At 38.2% G+C, this 18099-nt stretch overlaps 1 protein-coding gene across 4 annotated transcripts in view; it reads left to right on the plus strand.

The window, feature by feature from the left end:
* Window positions 1-18099, plus strand: part of WDR44 (WD repeat domain 44) — an 88796-nt gene that overhangs the window by 16689 nt on the left and 54008 nt on the right. For all 4 annotated transcript variants that reach the window (XM_032330170.1, XM_032330172.1, XM_032330171.1 and 1 more), the window contains exon 2: window positions 14006-14039. In XM_032330170.1, coding sequence (XP_032186061.1) covers window positions 14006-14039 — 34 coding nt within the window. The remainder of the gene's footprint in view (window positions 1-14005; window positions 14040-18099) is intronic.

Here is an 18099-nt window from a genome sequence, read left to right on the forward strand (position 1 = left end):
CCTGATGGCAAAGGCAAAAAGAAGAGGAGGATAAAAACAAGATCAAGCTATAGGGTAATTATCTCTTAAGCCGTTGGTAGCCACCTTCTTATAAGAAAAATGTTCTTATGTCCCAGCTTTGTTCCAGTTGGTTCACTCTATATTCCTTCTTCCATGTCATTGCTGCTTTTTACCCCTTTAGGACTCTGCCAGGAATTTTGCAACCTGACAAGAGGCTTCTTCAGAGCCAACCACCTTTTTTTTTTTTTTTTCCTCAGAGCCTAGAAAAAGGTGCATCCTCTTACTGACAGAAAAAGACTTTGTACATCCATTTTTCTTTGTGTTGCAAAATTGTTTTGGTATATTCTTTTCATCTAGTATAGTATAAAGTCTGGAAATGTGAATGTTAAGTATGAGATTGCTTTTAATATTTTATTTGTGTGCTTTAGGAAGTGGATCTTTGAGTTCCTAGTCGTTTAGTTGACTATGAAGCAGGTGGCAAATGTAGGTTTAGTTTGCACTCTCCTTCCTTCCTATTGTCAGAAGGCTTACAGATTGTGTTTGTTTGCTTTTCAGATAACCCTCAGGTAAGAGGTAGAGGAACAGCAAGCCCAAAGGCATGATCTGTAACTAAAGGATGAGAAACTAGAGGTAGGGTGGTTTGTGGGATCTGGTTTTTTGAAACCACAGAAATGCAGTATTCTTTTCTAAAACAGACTTAAGCACTTGCACCATGATTTTAAGGCCTGATTACCATAAAGCCATAGCATGTGAGTGATGAAGATTTACGTTTAAAATTGGAAAAGGTGGGGCGCCTAGGTGGCTCAGTGGGTTAAAGCCTCTGCCTTCGGCTCAGGTCATAATCCCAGGGTCCTGGGATTGAGAGCCTGCATCAGGCTCTCTGCTCCTCAGGGAGCCTGCTTCCCTTCCCCTCTCTGCCTGCCTCTCTGCCTACTTGTGGTCTCTGTCTGTCAAATAAATAAAGTCTTTCAAAAAAAAATTGGAAAAGGTGATCCAGTGATTGCCTGGAGAGAAACCACTTGCTGAAGCTCTGAAAAACCAAGACTCTTATCTGTAATCACACCTGATTTCAAAACGTGGGTTTTGCAGTAAGCCAGGCAAAACAGTACATGCAACTAGCTTCTGTTTGGGGAATTTAATCTATAAAGGTTCTTAATACACACTTGTATTGATTGCCATTCAAATCTAGGAGCTATTAGTGCTTGTGGTTGTGGAAGGATTTCAAGATTATGTAATGACAGACTTGGGAAGCAAATCCTTCATATTGCAGAAGACTGCAAAAAATTTTTTTTTGGTTGACAAATAATGTATCTGAAATATTTCTAGTATCCTTTTTATAAAATGAAGAGTGTCCTGGGGTGCCTGGGTAGCTCAGTGGGTTAAAGCCTCTGCCTTCAAATTCAGCTCAGGTCATGATCCCAGGGTCCCGGGGTCAAGCCCCGCATCGGGTTCTCTGCTTGGCGGGGAGCCTGCTTTCCCCGCTCTCTCTGCCTACTTGTGATCTCTGTCTGTCAAATAAATAGGTAAAATCTTTTTTAAAAAAATGAAGAGTGTCCTGAAAAGATATTGTATATATAATAATTGAATCCCCCCCCCCTTTTTTTAAAGATTTTATTTATTTGGGAGAGAGGGAGAGAGAGAGGGCATGAACAGGAGGAAGCTGCAGAGGGAGAAGCAGATTCCCTGCTGAGTGGATCTTGACCTGAGTTAAAGGCAGATGCCTGCGGATTGAGCCACCCAGGCGCCCTGAGAGAATCTTAAGCAGTCTCCATGCCCAGCACCGAGCCCAAGCAGGGCTTAATCTCACAAACCTGAGATCACGACCTGGGCCAAAAATCAAGAGTCGGACACTTAACTAACTGAGCCATTCAGGTGCCCCTTATTTATTTATTTTTAAGGGTTTTAGTTATTTAAGTAATCTTTATACCCAATTGTGGGGCTTGAACTCAAAACCCCAAGATCAGGAGTCCAGTGCTCCACCTACTTAGCCATCTAGGTGCTTCTTGGATCCCTTTTAACCCACTGAGCCACCCAGGTGCCCCTGGATCCCTTTTAAATGACAACATAATTTTAATTGATACTGATCTAGAAAGTTGGCTGTTGATGTTTATTTGAACTATATAGGTTAACCTCACTTTGAACATGTTGACTGAGAACAGCTTCAAAATGATATAAATATCTTTAAATAATGGTTATAAGTCAATTTGCATATCTAGAGGTTTTGTCAATTTGTTACAGTAGCCATCTTGTTTTTTTATTTATTTTTTGATTTTGGGGGAAGGGGATAATCTAAGCCAAAATAATTAAGCTATTAATATGCCTTCATACTCTTTGCTGAGCACTTTTGAAAAACGTACTTAACTACATATATACAGTAGTATTTGCTTTTGGGCATATACACTGAATGCATTGTGGGAAAGCTTTAAATTCACACATGTGCAAGGTTTTTTTTTTTTTCTTTTTATCTGGTCAGTGAACACTATTGAATACTTCGATGAATATTGATGCAATGATAGTGACCATTCAATTCCTCCCACTTTTTCCCTTTACCACACACTAACAGATCATAGGATTAGTTGTCCACTTAATTAACTTGGGTGTGGAGTAGAGTCACCAAATAAAATATAGGACTGCCAGTGAAATTCCAGTTTTAGGTCAATATACCAAAAGTGTATTTGTTATTTATCTGAAATTGGAATTTAACTGGACAGCCTGTATTTGTAGTTGCTAAATCTGGCAGCCCTTGGTGGGAGAGAAGCAGAAGATGACTGGTGGTTATGGGCACAGTTGTGAGATTTAAATACAACTAGAGTATGCAATGATAAAGGTAGCCTTCACTCTAACAGGAATACTAGAATTTTTGAGTGCAGTGTTTAATTTTAAGTCCAACACTTTTTTCTTTGGAAGTGCATCAGTGAAAACAAAGCTCAGAAACAACAATGTATTGTTTAGGGATACCTTACTTTTTTTTTTTTTTTTTAAGATTTTGTTTATTTACTTGACAGAGAGAGATCACAAGCAGGCAGAGAGGCGGCAGAGAGGGAGGGGGAAGCAGGCTCCCCGCTGAGCAGAGAGCCTGATGCGGGGCTCGATCCCAGGACTCTGGGATCATGACCCGAGCCGAAGGCAGAGGCTTAACCCACTGAGCCACCCAGGCGCCCCGATACCTTACATTTTTAAATGATAAAGTAAGGGAACAATAAATCAAATCTGGGCTAGTGGTTTCCTCAGAGGGAAAGGCAGCAGATAGAATAGAGCAACACAGTAGCTGTACTGGTCTTGATGCTATTCTTGTTCTCAGGTGACATGGGGAATCATTGTTCATTGTATTTGTTATGCTTCAGAATTACATGCATATGCTACATGTACTTTTTTGTACATATCAAAAATAAAGTAAGAGTTTAGAATATGTTTCAGTGAGAAAATTAGACTATATTCAGAGTTTCACTGCCTGTACTTTCCAAAGTAAATTCCAGATCCAAAAAGTAGAGTCATTCATTTCCTTCCTTATCTTCTCCAGGTTAGCATCTTTAGTTTTATGTATCATTCTGCTTGGTTTCTAGAACATTCACTAAATTGTTTCTCTTTTTCAAATAGGTTCTGTTTCATCAGTGTTTCTCTTAAAATGTGGTATCCCAATTGTACACAATATTCTTATTTATTTATTTTACAGAGGGAGAAAGAGAGTAGAATGGGTGGGCGGAGGGAGAGGGAGAGAGAATCTCAAGCAGACTCCCTGCTGAGTGCAGAGCCTGATGCAGGGCTTGATCTCATGACCCTGAGATCATGACCTAATACCTAAATGTTTTTACCTGGTTTGCTTTTAAATCACATCTCCCCAATCATGCATTTTTCCATTATCCCTACTACACTGCAGTCTTTTAAGATTTGGTTTATTGTTCTAATGTGTTATAAAATATTTTGGGGCCTTGTCAGCTAGTATATTCCCTATCCCTCAATTTGTGTCATCTGTAAATTTGGTAGATAGGCCCTCAGTGTCCACATTCAAGACATTAATAAGAATAAATAGGATGGAGTGCCTGGCTGGCTCAGTTGGTAGAGCATGAGACTCTTGATCTCAGGGTTGTAAATTCAAGCCACACATCGGGTGTCAAGATTACTTTAAAAAAAAAAAAAAGGAAGGAAGACAGAGCACAGGAGAAATTATTTAATAGTTCCTTATGATTTTTCATTGATTCGTTAATTAGTATACCTTGAGTAATGTTTAACCAGTTACAAACCTACCTAAGTGTATTCTAGCCTACATCTCTTTGCTGTCTATAAGGATATCATGGCTGGCTCAGTCGGTCAAGCATGTGACTTTTGATCTCGGGGTTATGGGTTTGAGCCCCACATTGGATATAGAGATTACTTAAAAATAAAACATTTATTTATTTATTTATTTATTTCAAGATTTTATTTGTTTGACAGAGAGATATAGCGAGATAGGGAACACAAGCAGGGGGAGTGGGAAAGGGAGAAGCAGGCTGCCCACCAAGCAGGGAACCTGATGCAGGGCTTGATCCCAGGATTTTGGGATCATGACCTGAGCCAGAGGCAGATGCTTAAGGACTGAGCCACCCAGATGCCCTTAAAATCTCTTTTTTAAGAAAAGGGATTTAGTGCTTAAATCCAGATTTTTTTGTATGTATAGGGTATTCCTTTATATTGTAGGCCAGTAACCCTATCAGAAAAGGAAATTAGGTTAATCTCATATGATTGGCTTTCTGTGAATGCTTACTGACTCTTAATTATCTTTTACGCATACCTAGGGCCCTTAATCCATTTAATGGTATACTGAAGAATTTTGCTTAGAATTGACTCTGTTTATAGTTTTTAGCATCTACCTGCTTTCCAGTGTTGACTGTCTAGTGTTTTTCTCATTTTCTTCTTCCAGACTCTTGATTCTTTAAAGGTTTTAGATAAGGAAGTAAGCTGTGTAAATTCTTGGGGGTATGCTAGGGTATAATTTGTCTGGGACAGGAAAACTGAACTCATTTAGATTATCTAGGTACTTTTATCTCCTTGAATGCTTTGGGATTAAATTTCACATTCTGCAGTTTTGCTTTTCTTTTTCTGGTTTGACTGTCAGTAATCTTGATTGGAAAAAGAAGAAGAATTAAGGCAGCCTTTTACATTATACTATTTGTCTATACATATTAGCAGACCTGTACCTTTTCTTGTTCTTGTTCTGAATAGAAATTAAAATAAAATTTGTGTCTGTTTTTTTTTTTTTTTAAATCCTAGCACATTTTGAGCATCAGTCTTTGTGATATTGTTCTTACAGGTGTTTGCAGTTTTCTTTGGACAAGTACCCGTTTCCTCCTTCCAATTTCTTCTGCATGTTTTCCTTTATTTTTTTTTTAGATTTTTATTTTTTTTAAGATTTTATTTATTTATTTGACAGACAGAGATTACAAGTAGGCAGAGAGGCAGGCAGAGAAAGAGAGGAGGAAGCAGGCTCCCCACCCTGCAGAGAGCCCAACGTGGGGCTCGATCCCAGGACCCTGGGATCATGACAGGAGCTGAAGGCAGAGGCTTTAACCCACTGAGCCACCCAGGCGCCCTCTGCATATTTTCCTTTAAAATATTTTTTATGATATGACATTGTGGAAATGCAGTCAACAAAATTCAGACCATAAGAATTTCTACAGGATGAACAACATAGTTTCTTTTTTGTTGTTGTTTGATTGGTTGATTTGAGACCTTTTTTTAAAAAGAGCAGTTATAGGTTCACAGCAAAATAGAGAAGCAGGTACAGAGATTCCCCATTTACCTCCTCCCACTCACACAGGCATAACCTCCCACATTATCAGCATACCTTACCAGAGTGGTACACTTGTTACAATTGAGGAGTCTGCATTGACACATCATAATCACCCAAAGTCCATAGTTTACTTGAGGGTTCACCCTTGGTGTTAGACATGCTACAGGTTTGGACAAATGTATGACATGTACTCCTCATTATGGTATCATAAAGAGTAGTTTAACTGCCCTGAAAATCCTCTTCAGGATGAAAACCTATTTCTTCCAATACATGAACTGCAAGAAATAAGAGATTGAAGGGGACCCTACTGAATGAGAGAGACGTATCAACTGATTATAAAACATGGACCTTATTTGGATATTAATTGAAAGAAACCAACTGTAAAAACTAATTGAGACAATCTGGGTAATATGAATTCGTGACTGTGTATAATAGAGTATTGTTAAATTTGATAATAGTATTGTGGTTATGTTTTATTTTTTAATATGTTTTTTAAAGAATTATTTATTTATTTGACAGAGAGAGAGAGACAGAGTGAGCGCAAGCAGGCAGAGTAGCAGGTAGAGGGAGAGGGAGAAGCAGGCTCCCTGTTGAGCCAGGAGCCAGATGTGGGACTCCATCCCAGGACCAATCATGATCTGAGTCGAAGGCAGTCACCAAACCAACTGAGCCACCCAGGTGCCCCTGTGGTGTTATGTTTAAATAGAAGTCTCTTTTAGATACATAACATTTTTGTGGGTAAAAATAAAACAGTTTCTGGGATTTGCTTCAGAATAATCTGGCAGGGGTGTGGGGGAAGAGTATTGGTATCATTATTGAACATGGTCAATATATTGTACATGTGGGTTCATAATATTCTCCAATTTTGTATACGTTTGAAATGGCCATAATTGAAAGTTGGAAAAACTCCCCCAGAATATGTTTTTATGGTCAGTCACATTGTTACTAGCAGATCCAGGACTAAAAGTCCTATCTCTTGGTTCTAGCTCATGTTATAAACTTCTAGCCCTTCAACTTCCAAATTGATGTTATGTTGCCTTCTCAGTCTCTGGGCCCCCCGTGTCTTCCCCAGGCAATTTGTGGTGGCACTTTGGATTATCAAAGCTGTAATAAGTGGCCAGTTCTACTTGGTTGGCTACATACCCATGTGAAACCATGGTTTTTAGAATTATTAGGGTAAGTTCACAGGCTGCATGGGTTGTTAGAATCAGCAAAGAGGCTTGTGTCCTAGTCCTAACTAGGCCTTTGATCTTAGCTTAAGCTCTACAGTGGTTGGGATCATGTTGGCTTTGTTCATTGTTTTACACCCAGGGCTTAGCACTGTGCTGGTACATGGTAAACAGTAGGTAAATGTTAAATGAATGGGTTAATGTCTCCTTATTTAGCCTCATTTTCCTCACATATGAAATGAGATCATTAGTATAAATGGTTCTTAAACTTCCTTCAGACACTTTTAAAAAAATTATTTTTCCCATGGTACCTGAGTGGCTCGATTGGCTAAGCGTCTGATTTAGGCTCAGGTCATGATCTCAGGGTTGGGAGATTGAGCCCCGTGTTGGACTCCGTGTTTAGTGGGGAGTCTGCTCCCTCTTCCTCTGCTCTGAACCCTGCTTGCTTGCCCGCTCGCTCTCTCAAATAAATAAAATCTTCAAAAAAAATTATTCTTCCCTTTAAAAAAAAATCCTTTTAGGATTTCAGGGTTTGGTTTTGTTCTGTTTACTTTTTAGGATTTTGAAAAGAATTACTATAAATTTCTTTAACGCCAGGCAACATCAATAGATAGGTATATGCACTTCTGTGCCCTGTGACAGAAAACCCACAGTTATGTTGCATCCACATCTCTTAAAAATAGCCTGCTGCTCTGCATTTTCTATAAGACTGATTTTGTTTTTCCAAAGTAAATGAGTATGTTCTTACAGTTACTAGAGTCAGGTTTAGCGAGTTACAAAGTCAAGGTATCTAGGAGGATTAAAAAGTGTTGTTTGCTTGCATATTTGTTAAGCTTTCACTGAAATTGTATTGAATGCAGTATTATTGTGTCAGAGCTTATAAAGGATTGGACATTGTGCTTCCCATGGACACTTGGTGAGCAATTTTTAGGTAAGTTGCAGTTATTGTCCTCAGATCCAAGTCTAGTGACTGGGCACAGGAAGTGTGACCTTATTATTCTAATGAAATTGTGCTGAAGGTATGTATAGGCTATCGCTGGATCAGGTCAGAGTTTATAAAAGAAAAGTAACTCCTGTATTGTCTTGCACAATCACCAAGGCAATGTTTTGAAGCCATGTAAATTTAAAAAATAATGAATATTGTGCAGACATTAAAATGAATTGTTCTAAACACAAATGCCCTAGCTGCAAAAGGAAAACTATAATTAAAATGCTAAATGGATAGGGACTTAGAGAAACCATCTGTCACATTTATTTTATATACAAACATGAACTTTGTTAGTGTAAGCTCAACATAGTAAGTACATGAAAATAACTTTCTTATACAAAACAGAATATAATGAGGGGTGCCTGGGTGGCTCAGTACATTAAGTATCTACCTTTGGCTCAGGTCATGATCCAGGGGTCCTAGGATGAAGCCCTGTGCTGGACTCCCTGCTCAGCAGTGAGTTTGCTTCTCCCTCCTCCTCTCCCTCTGTGATCTCGTTCACTCTCACTTTCTCTCAAATAAAATCTTTTTAAAAAGGGTTTAATGACTTGAGATACTCTCTCTGTATTGAAAATTACTGAAGTTCTAGTTTGATAATTTTATTTTTATTCAAAACCCAAATGGAAGCCACAGTAAAAATAATTCTAATGTTTGATCTGTAAGCCCTGTGGGGTTTTTTTTAGTAGAATACCAGTAATTTTTTTTTTTTACAACAGCCTTTATTATAAAGCTATTTTAGAAATTGCTTGTTTTTCATGTTTAAATTTAATAGTGTCATTGGTAGATATTGTCTTCAATTTCAGAAACTTGCAAACTCAAAGATTTTCTTTCTTTGTAACTAGTATTATTAGTATGTTTGAAGTTTTACTTATGCTATTAGGTAGTCAAGGAAGTTTAGCTTTTATGTTTTTGTTCAACTTCATAAGAAACACATTTATTATTTAAATTAAACTTTGTCAATCAGATATTTAAATATGTTGAAAATATTTCATTTAAAAATACTCTGTTGGGGCACCTGAGTGGCTCAGTCAGTTAAGCATCTGCCTTTGGCTCAGGTCATGATCCCAGGGTCCCGGGATTGAGCCCTGCATCAGATTCTCTACTCAGCGGAGCCTGCTTCTCCCTCTCCCCCTGCCTGCCACTCTGCGTATTTGTGCTCTATCTCTGTGTCAAATGAATAAAAAAATCTTTGAAAAAAATAAAAATAAATAAAATTACCCTATGATAAAACTTTTCAAATGAAAAAATGAACTTTTGAAGCTCTCATTTTGGTTTGTTAGGTTTTATTTAAGTAGGGGTATACTACCAATACATAAGTATGTCTACCTATTTGGAGTTTGGTTTGGTTTGGTTTGGTTTGGTTTGGTTTGTTTTTTTTTAAGCAGGCTCCATACCCAGTGTGGGTCTTGGATTCAGGACTCAAAGACTTAAAGTCCTTGCTCTACTGACCAAGTCAGCCAGGCACCCCACTTTAGAATTTCTTTAAGATTTCACTTGTGTGGGGTGCAGTAAAAGTTATTTTTATGTAGGCATTTAGACTTTTCCTGGGGAAAAAGGTACTGACCTTAACCTGTAAAAACAATGAATCTAATTTATGATATTTAGCGTCTACAAAATTTTGAAGGAATATTTTTCTAGGTAACTAGATGTATAAAGTAATACTGGTCGTTTCTGGATGTGTGTGTTGGATTATGTCATTGTTTCCTACAGTATATCTCAAGTTTAAGGGAAATCTGAGGGTATAAGATTTAGATCATTAATCATGATATAAGTCAGCATCTTCTCTCCTAAGCTAATGAACGGTCTTAAAATTTCCTAAAATTACAGGAACTCTAAAAAAAACTCCTGCTTAAAGGTCATGCAGCTGTTTGTTGGGAATACCTAAAGTAGAACTTAATTTTCTTGACCTCTAGACACCCATTTCTCCTGTCCCCAAACTTGAACATGAATAGTTTAGGCCCATAATCGCCTTGCTATAGTATAGTGTTATTTCTGCTTTGAAGTTAGAGACTGAGAAATAGAGGCTGAGTTGAGCTATTGTCCAGAGATACTTAAGATTACGGACTCCTCCCTTACCTGGCAGCCACTTCTTTGGAAATGGATTCTCTAGTACAGCTGAAAATAAGAAGTAATAACTTAAGCAGTCTGACCAATCAAAAAAGTGCCACAAAGTCCACAGTAAAATCGTGTACAAAAATTCTCATGGGGAGACCCCCACTCAGAATTTCTGGATTCTTCCTTTAGATTTACAATTCCAGTTTTGAAAACCTGGTTTCCCCTCTCAATGAGGATTAGAAGCAAAAATTAGGAGGGGATGGGGTGCCTGGGTGGCTTAGTCAGTTAAGTATCTGCCTTTGGCGCAGCTCATCATCCCAGGACTCCTGGCGTTAAGCTCTGCTTGGGCTCCCTGCTCCCAAGGGGGAGCCTGCCTCTCCCTCTCCCACTGCCTGCCACTCCCTGTGCTTGGACTTGCTCACTTTCTCTCTCTGTCGCAAAAATAAATAAAATCTTTAAAAAAAATTAGAAGGGGATGGGGAGAGAAGCTTTTAAAGACAGGTACATGGCCAACTGTAAGAAGTGACCAATTAAAATGACCACTTAAATTGAGGAAAGAGATTCAAAACTGTAAAACAGAAATTCCAACCATAATAGCCTAGGGTCCTATAGTGTGAAGGCAAATAAAGTCCCTGCAAATAAGTGTCCCTGGAGGGCAGTACTATATTAAAATGTAGTGTGGTATTTGAGCATAATTACTCTAAGTCAGTAAGAAAGGGAAAATTTTATATCCTTTAAGAAGGTATTTTCAAGGGGAAGATTACTGAAATGGCAAGACTTAGCCCATGATGTGCTTATTTACAAACAGCTTTTGAAATGGAAATTCAAAAATAATTAAAATACTTTCAAAAAATTGGCACTGAAAGAGAACCTTCATCTCTTGAAATATTATATATGGAATGTTTCATTATTTTATTCCCTAGCAGTGCCAAATCAATTAGGTGTTAATTGTAATTGTAAAAGGCACATTAGGATTCAGAGCTTTTGACTTAATCAATCTGGTCCAACTCAAGAAGCAGCACTAATTGCTTTTACTTCGGTGTTCATTCATAGCACCAATTAGGATATTTTCATAATCATCATCTTAACACCTTACCCAGAAAGGAGGCAGTATTGCGAAGTATTTTAGAGCGTGGGCTCTCAGCATCAAACTGCCTGGGGTCTAATTCTGGCCCAACTATTTATTAGCAGTGCAATTTAAATGACCTCATCTGACCCAAGCCTCAAGTTTTGTTGTGTAAAATAGGGAAGGTAATAAAACTACCTCATAGGAAAGTTGTGAGGACGAAAGAAGCTGGAACAAGTCAAGTCTTAGCAAGGTTTGGGGCACATGCTTAATAAATGTTGGCCATTGTTTTATTATTATTACAATGCCCCATTAGGAACACTTCCTGTGGGAATACTAAGTAATGATTTACTGTTTCTTAGGTTGAAACTAATCGTCCTTTTCGAAACTTGGCACATAATACAAATCATTTTAGCTAAGATTTTATTTATTTGACAGAGATCACAAGTAGGCAGAGAGGCAGGCAGAGAGGGGAGGGAAAGCAGGCTCCCCGCAGAGCAGAGAGCACGACTCGGGGCTCGATCCCAGGACCCCGAGATCACGACCCGAGCCGAAGGCAGAGGCCCAACCTACTGAGCCACCCAGATGCCACTACTTTCACTTTTTACTAGATGCCAATGTTCTATAAATGGTTCCAAAAAATGTATCATAAAAGAATTCTGGTCTTACCTGCAGGCTACCCTGGTAAAGACCATCTTAGGCTTGATTAGCCTAGAAGAAGGTATAGTAGGCTGAAATGTTTTACTGCCTACCAAGACCATAACAACTTCATAACACTTAAAATAATGTTTCAAACATGAGTGTCTTTTGTTACTAGTTTTTTGTTTAATGGCATCACAGAATGTAAGCCAGATCCATTTTAATCACCAGCTCAGTATAATCTGATTTTTTTCATATTCCCTGTTGGTAAGTGGGCTGGAGTTTGACAGCCTTTAGGGTATCTTTTCTGTGTTCAAAAACTGTACTCAGGCTCCCCGCTGCTGACAAACTGCCAGAGTATCTTGGAGGCACTTGCTGAAGCTCATCATTTGTGAGTTTGGATGAAGCAGTTTAAAGCTGCTAAAGAAACTCCCACTTACTGTGGGTGCCCTATGGCTCTCACTTAGTCCTTACAGAAGTTCTGTGAAATAGAGTGCTTTTACCCTTTTACAGAGGAGATTGAGGTTTGGAGAAATTAAATGATTTGATCAAAATCACATGTAGAGTAAATGGTAGAAAGACTATTGAAGCAGAGTCCATATGCTTTTGAAAGCTCTTGCTCTTTTCATTATGTCCCCTTGGCTCTCAGAAGGAAGTAATAAATTACTCTTTACAGTTTGTACATCGCTATATGTAAAGTCCTGTTAGAACCAATCTGGACTATTTCCATGTGTGTCAACAATTGGCCCATAATTTAGATCCTGTGACTAAACGGCCAGAAAGCGTTCTTTATGAAATTGGTTACGTAACAGATAAATGTGGCTCCACATTCTGTGTGTATTTTTTTTCTTTGACAGCTAAAAAACCTGGTCAGATTTCTCAAAGTGAAGGCCATAGGGAAAGTAGATTTTCTTTTTCTTCCCTTTTCTACCTCATACCGGGCTTAAGTTTTTTTTTTTTTTTAAATCTTACTTCATCTTGCATCTACACCTCTGAGGCGGGTGATTTTTTTTTTTCCTAATTGGCATTCAGAATATATGCCACAGGGGCGCCTGGGTGGCTCAGTGGGTTAAGCCTCTGCCTTCGGCTCAGGTCATGATCTCAGGGTCCTGGGATCGAGCCCCGCATTGGGCTCTCTGCTCAGCGGGGAGCCTGCTTCCTCCTCTCTCTCTGCCTGCCTCTCTGCCTACTTGTGATCTCTCTCTGTCAAATAAATAAATAAAAATCTTTAATAAAAAATAAATTTTAAAAAATTAAAAATTAAAAAAAAAACAGAATATATACCACATAGAAATTCAAGCCCCTTCAAGGTTTTTGTTTTTATTTTTGTAATTTTGATTGCACTTACATTGTTCTAGACATCCTTTGTGTGGAATCTTTTTTCTTTTTTTAAGATTTATTTATTTGAGAGACCGTGTGCTTGAATGGGGGGGTAGAGGGAAAAGGAGAAAAGCAGACTCTCCATGGAGGGTAGAGCCGAATGTGGGGCTTGATCGCACCATCGTGAGATCAGATCAAGAGTCCAAGGCTTAACCTACTGAGCCACCCAAGCACCGCTCTTTTTTCCTTTTTTTAAAAATCATAATGGCCTTGGTCCTAATCACCTCTGGATAAAGAGAATTTTGTTACATAGCAGTATAGGTTTGCCCAGGAAGCCAAATAATTGGGAATATATTTTTCATTTCTGGAAATTGTCCTTTGTTAACATGGAATTATATTGTCCAGGTACTACAGTTACATGGTGCACATTATTTTATATAGCTACTGGGGTTTTTGTTTGTTTGTTTTGGGTTTTGTTTTAAGATTTACTTACTTTTAGAGAGAGAGAAAATACACATGACATGGGGAGGGGGGGTGAAGGGAGAGGGAGAGAGAGCCTCTTAAGCAGGCTCCATGCCCAATGTGGAGCCCTACTGTGGTCTTGATCTCACAAACCTGAGATCATGACCCAAGCTGAAATCAAGAGTTGGGAGCTGAACCGACTGAGCCACCCAGGCACCCATAGAAAATTTACTTTAAAGACATTTATCATGGAAGAGCACAGAATTTTATTTCCAAGGATACTTATTATAGTGTTAAACATCATAAGTACCTGGGAAGAGAAAAGGTATATACTCAAATCTTTAGATTGTAGGATTATGGGTCACTTGTATTTTCTTCTCTACTTCTTTATGTTTTCTACATTTTCTATGTGCACAGAAGACTTTTTTCAATCACAAACTATATAAATTTTTTTTATGTGGGCTTCTCTTGAATAAATGTATAGAAGTATTTCCTTTCTTGATTCCACTATTCACCTCCTTCCTTTTATTTCTGTACAGGTCTCCAGGAAAGGTTGGGATTTCAACATTAAAGGTAAGTTGTGTTTTCTGAGAGTTATATTTCTCCAAGTAGTGTACACTTCTCATTCATTTTTCTATTTTATGTAAATCTTCATTTTCTTGCTTTTGCTGTTACTTATTTTTTGGTAAACAATATTGTCCCTGTGTCTTACTAGAAATAACAAATATTGTGCTATAAGGAAGGGACTGTAAATTTTTAGATTTCCACTAATTTTGTTTTATAATTTTTAGAATAGAAGAATACTATAAAATACGTGTGTATGTTAATTGAAAAAATAATTCTTGCGTGACAGAAATGCGGAATAACCAAAACAATTGTATATTTCTTATAGGCACATGCCTTGGCATCATCAATCTATATAAAAATCAATCCCAGCTTTATTTCCAAGCAAAGGAGTTTGATATTGAGATGTTATGCAAGTGAGAGCCATTTTAGGTCCAAGAATATCACCAAATAAAACTGTTTCCATCAAACAGAATATATACTGTATGTGTATGTTTGAGTATGTCTGTGTATAATATATGTATAATTTCAAACATGCTGTATATTTTTTTAGTACCAGTGTCCCTACCTTCTATTTATACACATTGGATACTGATCTCTTTTATAAATTGTGATATGTTCATATGGCATATTCTATAGCAGCAGATATGAATGAATTGGTAATATACAGTGACATAGATTAATTTCAGCACCATAGTGTTAAGTGGGGGAAAAACAAGTCACAGTAAGATACATACAGTAAGATTCCATTTATATTAAGTTCAAAAACACGTGAAAGAATATATTCTTTGGAATGTAATGTTTAGCGATAGAAACCTGGTAAAACTGTAAAGAATGGCAAGCGATGATAAACACAAAATTCAAGGGATCCGACATCTCTGAGGGGGAAAGAATGTAATAAAAATGAAGAAGGATATGCAAGAGGTTGAAAGCTAATGATAATGTTCTTTTTCTTAAACTGAGTGTTTAAGGGTGTTCTTCATTCCTTATATTTTTTAATAAAAGTTCTCGTATTTACTCTATTTGATGAAAACAGTTTTTAAAAATAATTCCTGACATGGTTAAAATCTGCTCAGTACAAAAAGTAGATGGTTGAAAATGTAGCTTCTCTCCCATTCCTCATCCTCCACTTCCCAGTCCCCACACCCAGAGACAATTGCTGTTTATGCCTATACGTTTTAAAAGCCACTTAGCTCTAAGATATTTATAGGTTATAGGAAATAGGTTTGCGAGAAAAAAAAAAAGAAATAGGTTTGCGAGAAAAAAAAATAGGTTTGCGAAATTTACTTTGTCTCGGTAATTATAGATTGTGCTTAACTTGAATAAAATTAGATAGAAAATATACATATTTAGTAAAAAAAAAAGTTGGATGGTGTTCTTTTTTACTTTTTATTTTGAAATAATTACAGATTATAAGAAGCTGCGAACAGAGTACAGAGAACTCCTGTGTATCTGTCATGCATTTCACCCAGTGGTTATATCTTAATTATAGTACCATATCAGAATCAGAAATTTAACATTGGTACAATATGCATGTATGGTTTTGCTTCAGTTTATTACATATATATAATTGTGTAACTACCACCACAAGGTGCAGATCTATTTCATCACCATAAAGATCTCCCTTGTGCCACCCTTTTATAAAGTCACGCCCGCCCCCTCCCTCACATTATCCCTAACCCCAGGCAGCCACTAAGCTGTTTTCCATTCCGGTAATCTTGTCATTTGAGAATATCCTATAAATGTAATTATATAGTGTGTGACCTTTTGAGACTGGCTCAAAGGGTTGTGAGCCAAATTGTTGCTTGTATCAACAGTTTATTCCTTTTTATTAAATAGTAGTCTATGGTATGAATGTACTCAGACTATTGAGTGCATATCATGTATAACAGTGTATCTATTGATATTAAGCAGTCCAAAGACAGATTTGGTATAGTCCTGATTTTTTTCTGATTTTACAGTCTCACAGAAGAGGGATGTATATGAGGTATTGGTATTTGTAGAATAGAGTACACTTTAAGTACTCCAAGCAGTTTGGAAGAGGAAGGGGGTGATAGAACAACAGGAGAGAGCATGGGTACCTGGAATTGCAAAGAAAAGTTTTCAGGAAGGAGGAAGAACTTGGGCTGGCTTTGAAAATTGGGAAAGAACTGCGTAGGCAGATAGAGAAAAATTGGGAAAGCATTATATGTTAGGCAATAGCATAAGCTCATTAATATGCAAAAGTATAGAATTTGCTGGGAGCATTGAAAAGCTGGTGTGACCTATATAAATGTTTCATCAGTGAAATGATGGAAAAGTAAAGTGGGGGCAGATTTGATGAACCTCAAATGTCAGTTTAAGAACTCTGGGCTTTGGAACACCTGGGTGGCTCAGTCGGTTAAGCTTCCAACATTTGGTTTCTGTTCAGGTCATGATTGAGCCAGGTCTCTGTATGGAGTCAACTTGTCCCTTTCTCCCCTACCCCCCACTTTCCGATAAATAAAATCCTTAAAAAAAAACTCTTGGCTTTAAAATTTTGAAGCAAGACATTTTAAAAGTCAATTTTTATATGTCTTAACAGTTGTGCTCTTCAGAGTTTTTTGGCTGGGGGAAAGGTGGAAGGGTGGGAGATAGTTTGGAGGAAAGAAACTAAGTGCAGGGAGAGCTGTTAAGAGGCATTTAGAATGTCACGACTTGAGACTTGGACAAAGGATCTGTGTTGATAGGAATTGATGGATGGACATGACCACTATTTTAAGAATTATTCTTGGGACGCCTGGGTGGCTCAGTTGGTTAAGCAGCTGCCTTCGGCTCAGGTCATGATCCCAGCGTCCTGGGATCGAGTCCCGCATCGGGCTCCTTGCTCCGCAGGGAGCCTGCTTCTCCCTCTGACTCTGCCTTCCACTCTGTCTGCCTATGCTCGCTCTCGCTCGCTCTCTCTCTCTGACAAATAAATAAATAAAATCTTTAAAAAAATAAAAAAAATTAAAAAAAAAGAATTATTCTTGGTTGTTTTTCTTTTTTCCTCTTTGCAGCAAAAGAGAGTAGAGGTCATGTCTCTAAATAAAATGTTTTTTATTTATTTTTTATTTTTTTTTAAAGATTTTATTTATCTGACAGACAGGGACACAGCCAGAGAGGGACACAAGCAGGGGGAGTGGGAGAAGGAGAAGCAGGCTTCCTGCTGAGCAGAGAGCCCGATATGGGGCTCGAACCCAGGACCCTGGGATTATGACCTGAGCCGAAGGCAGAGGCTTAATGACTGAGCCACCCAGGCGCCCCTAAAATATTTTTTTAAATTTCACTTTTGGGGCATGTAACTGCTTCAGTCGGAAGAGCATGCGACTCTTGGCTTGATCTGAGAGTCATGAGTTGGAGCCCCACACTGGGGGTAAAGGTTAACAAAAAATAAAAACAATAAATAAACTTTTAAAAAGTTAAGTAAATACATAAAATTTTACTTCAGTTACTGTTAATAGCTTCCCCTTCCTCACTAGTAAGAATTAGAAGTGACCTGAATTTTTTAATAACTGACATTTTGAGCTTACTGTTCTTTAGTAGATAATAATGAAAATCTCCTAGAGTGTAGATTACTTTTTTTAAAAGATCTTATTTATTTGGGGCACCTGGGTGGCTCAGTCGGTTAAAGCCTCTGCCTTCGGCTCGGGTCATGATCTCAGGGTCCTGGGATCAAGTTCCGCATCGGGCTCTCTGCTGGGCGGGGAGCCTGCTTCCCTGCCCCCACCCCCCCCACCCCCGCCTGCCTCTCTGCCTACTTGTGATCTCTGCCTGCCAAATAAATAAATAAAATCTTTCTTAAAAAGATTTTATTTATTTGACAGAGCACAAGGAGGGGGAGCAGCGGAGGAAGAGAGAGAAGCAGGCTCTCTGCTGAGCTGGGAGTCAGATGCAGGACTTGATCCCTGGACCCTGGGATCATGACCTGAGCCCAAGCAGACACTTAACAGACTGAGCCACCCAGGCACCCAAGGTATAGATTACTCTTGTACAAATTATTTGTTAAAATGATTAGTCTCTTATTGGATGTGCTCATTAAAATTAAAAAGCTCAAACTGTAGAACTGAGT

Source organism: Mustela erminea, chromosome X (assembly GCF_009829155.1).
Source record: "Mustela erminea isolate mMusErm1 chromosome X, mMusErm1.Pri, whole genome shotgun sequence".
In the NCBI taxonomy this organism is placed as follows: domain Eukaryota; kingdom Metazoa; phylum Chordata; class Mammalia; order Carnivora; family Mustelidae; genus Mustela; species Mustela erminea.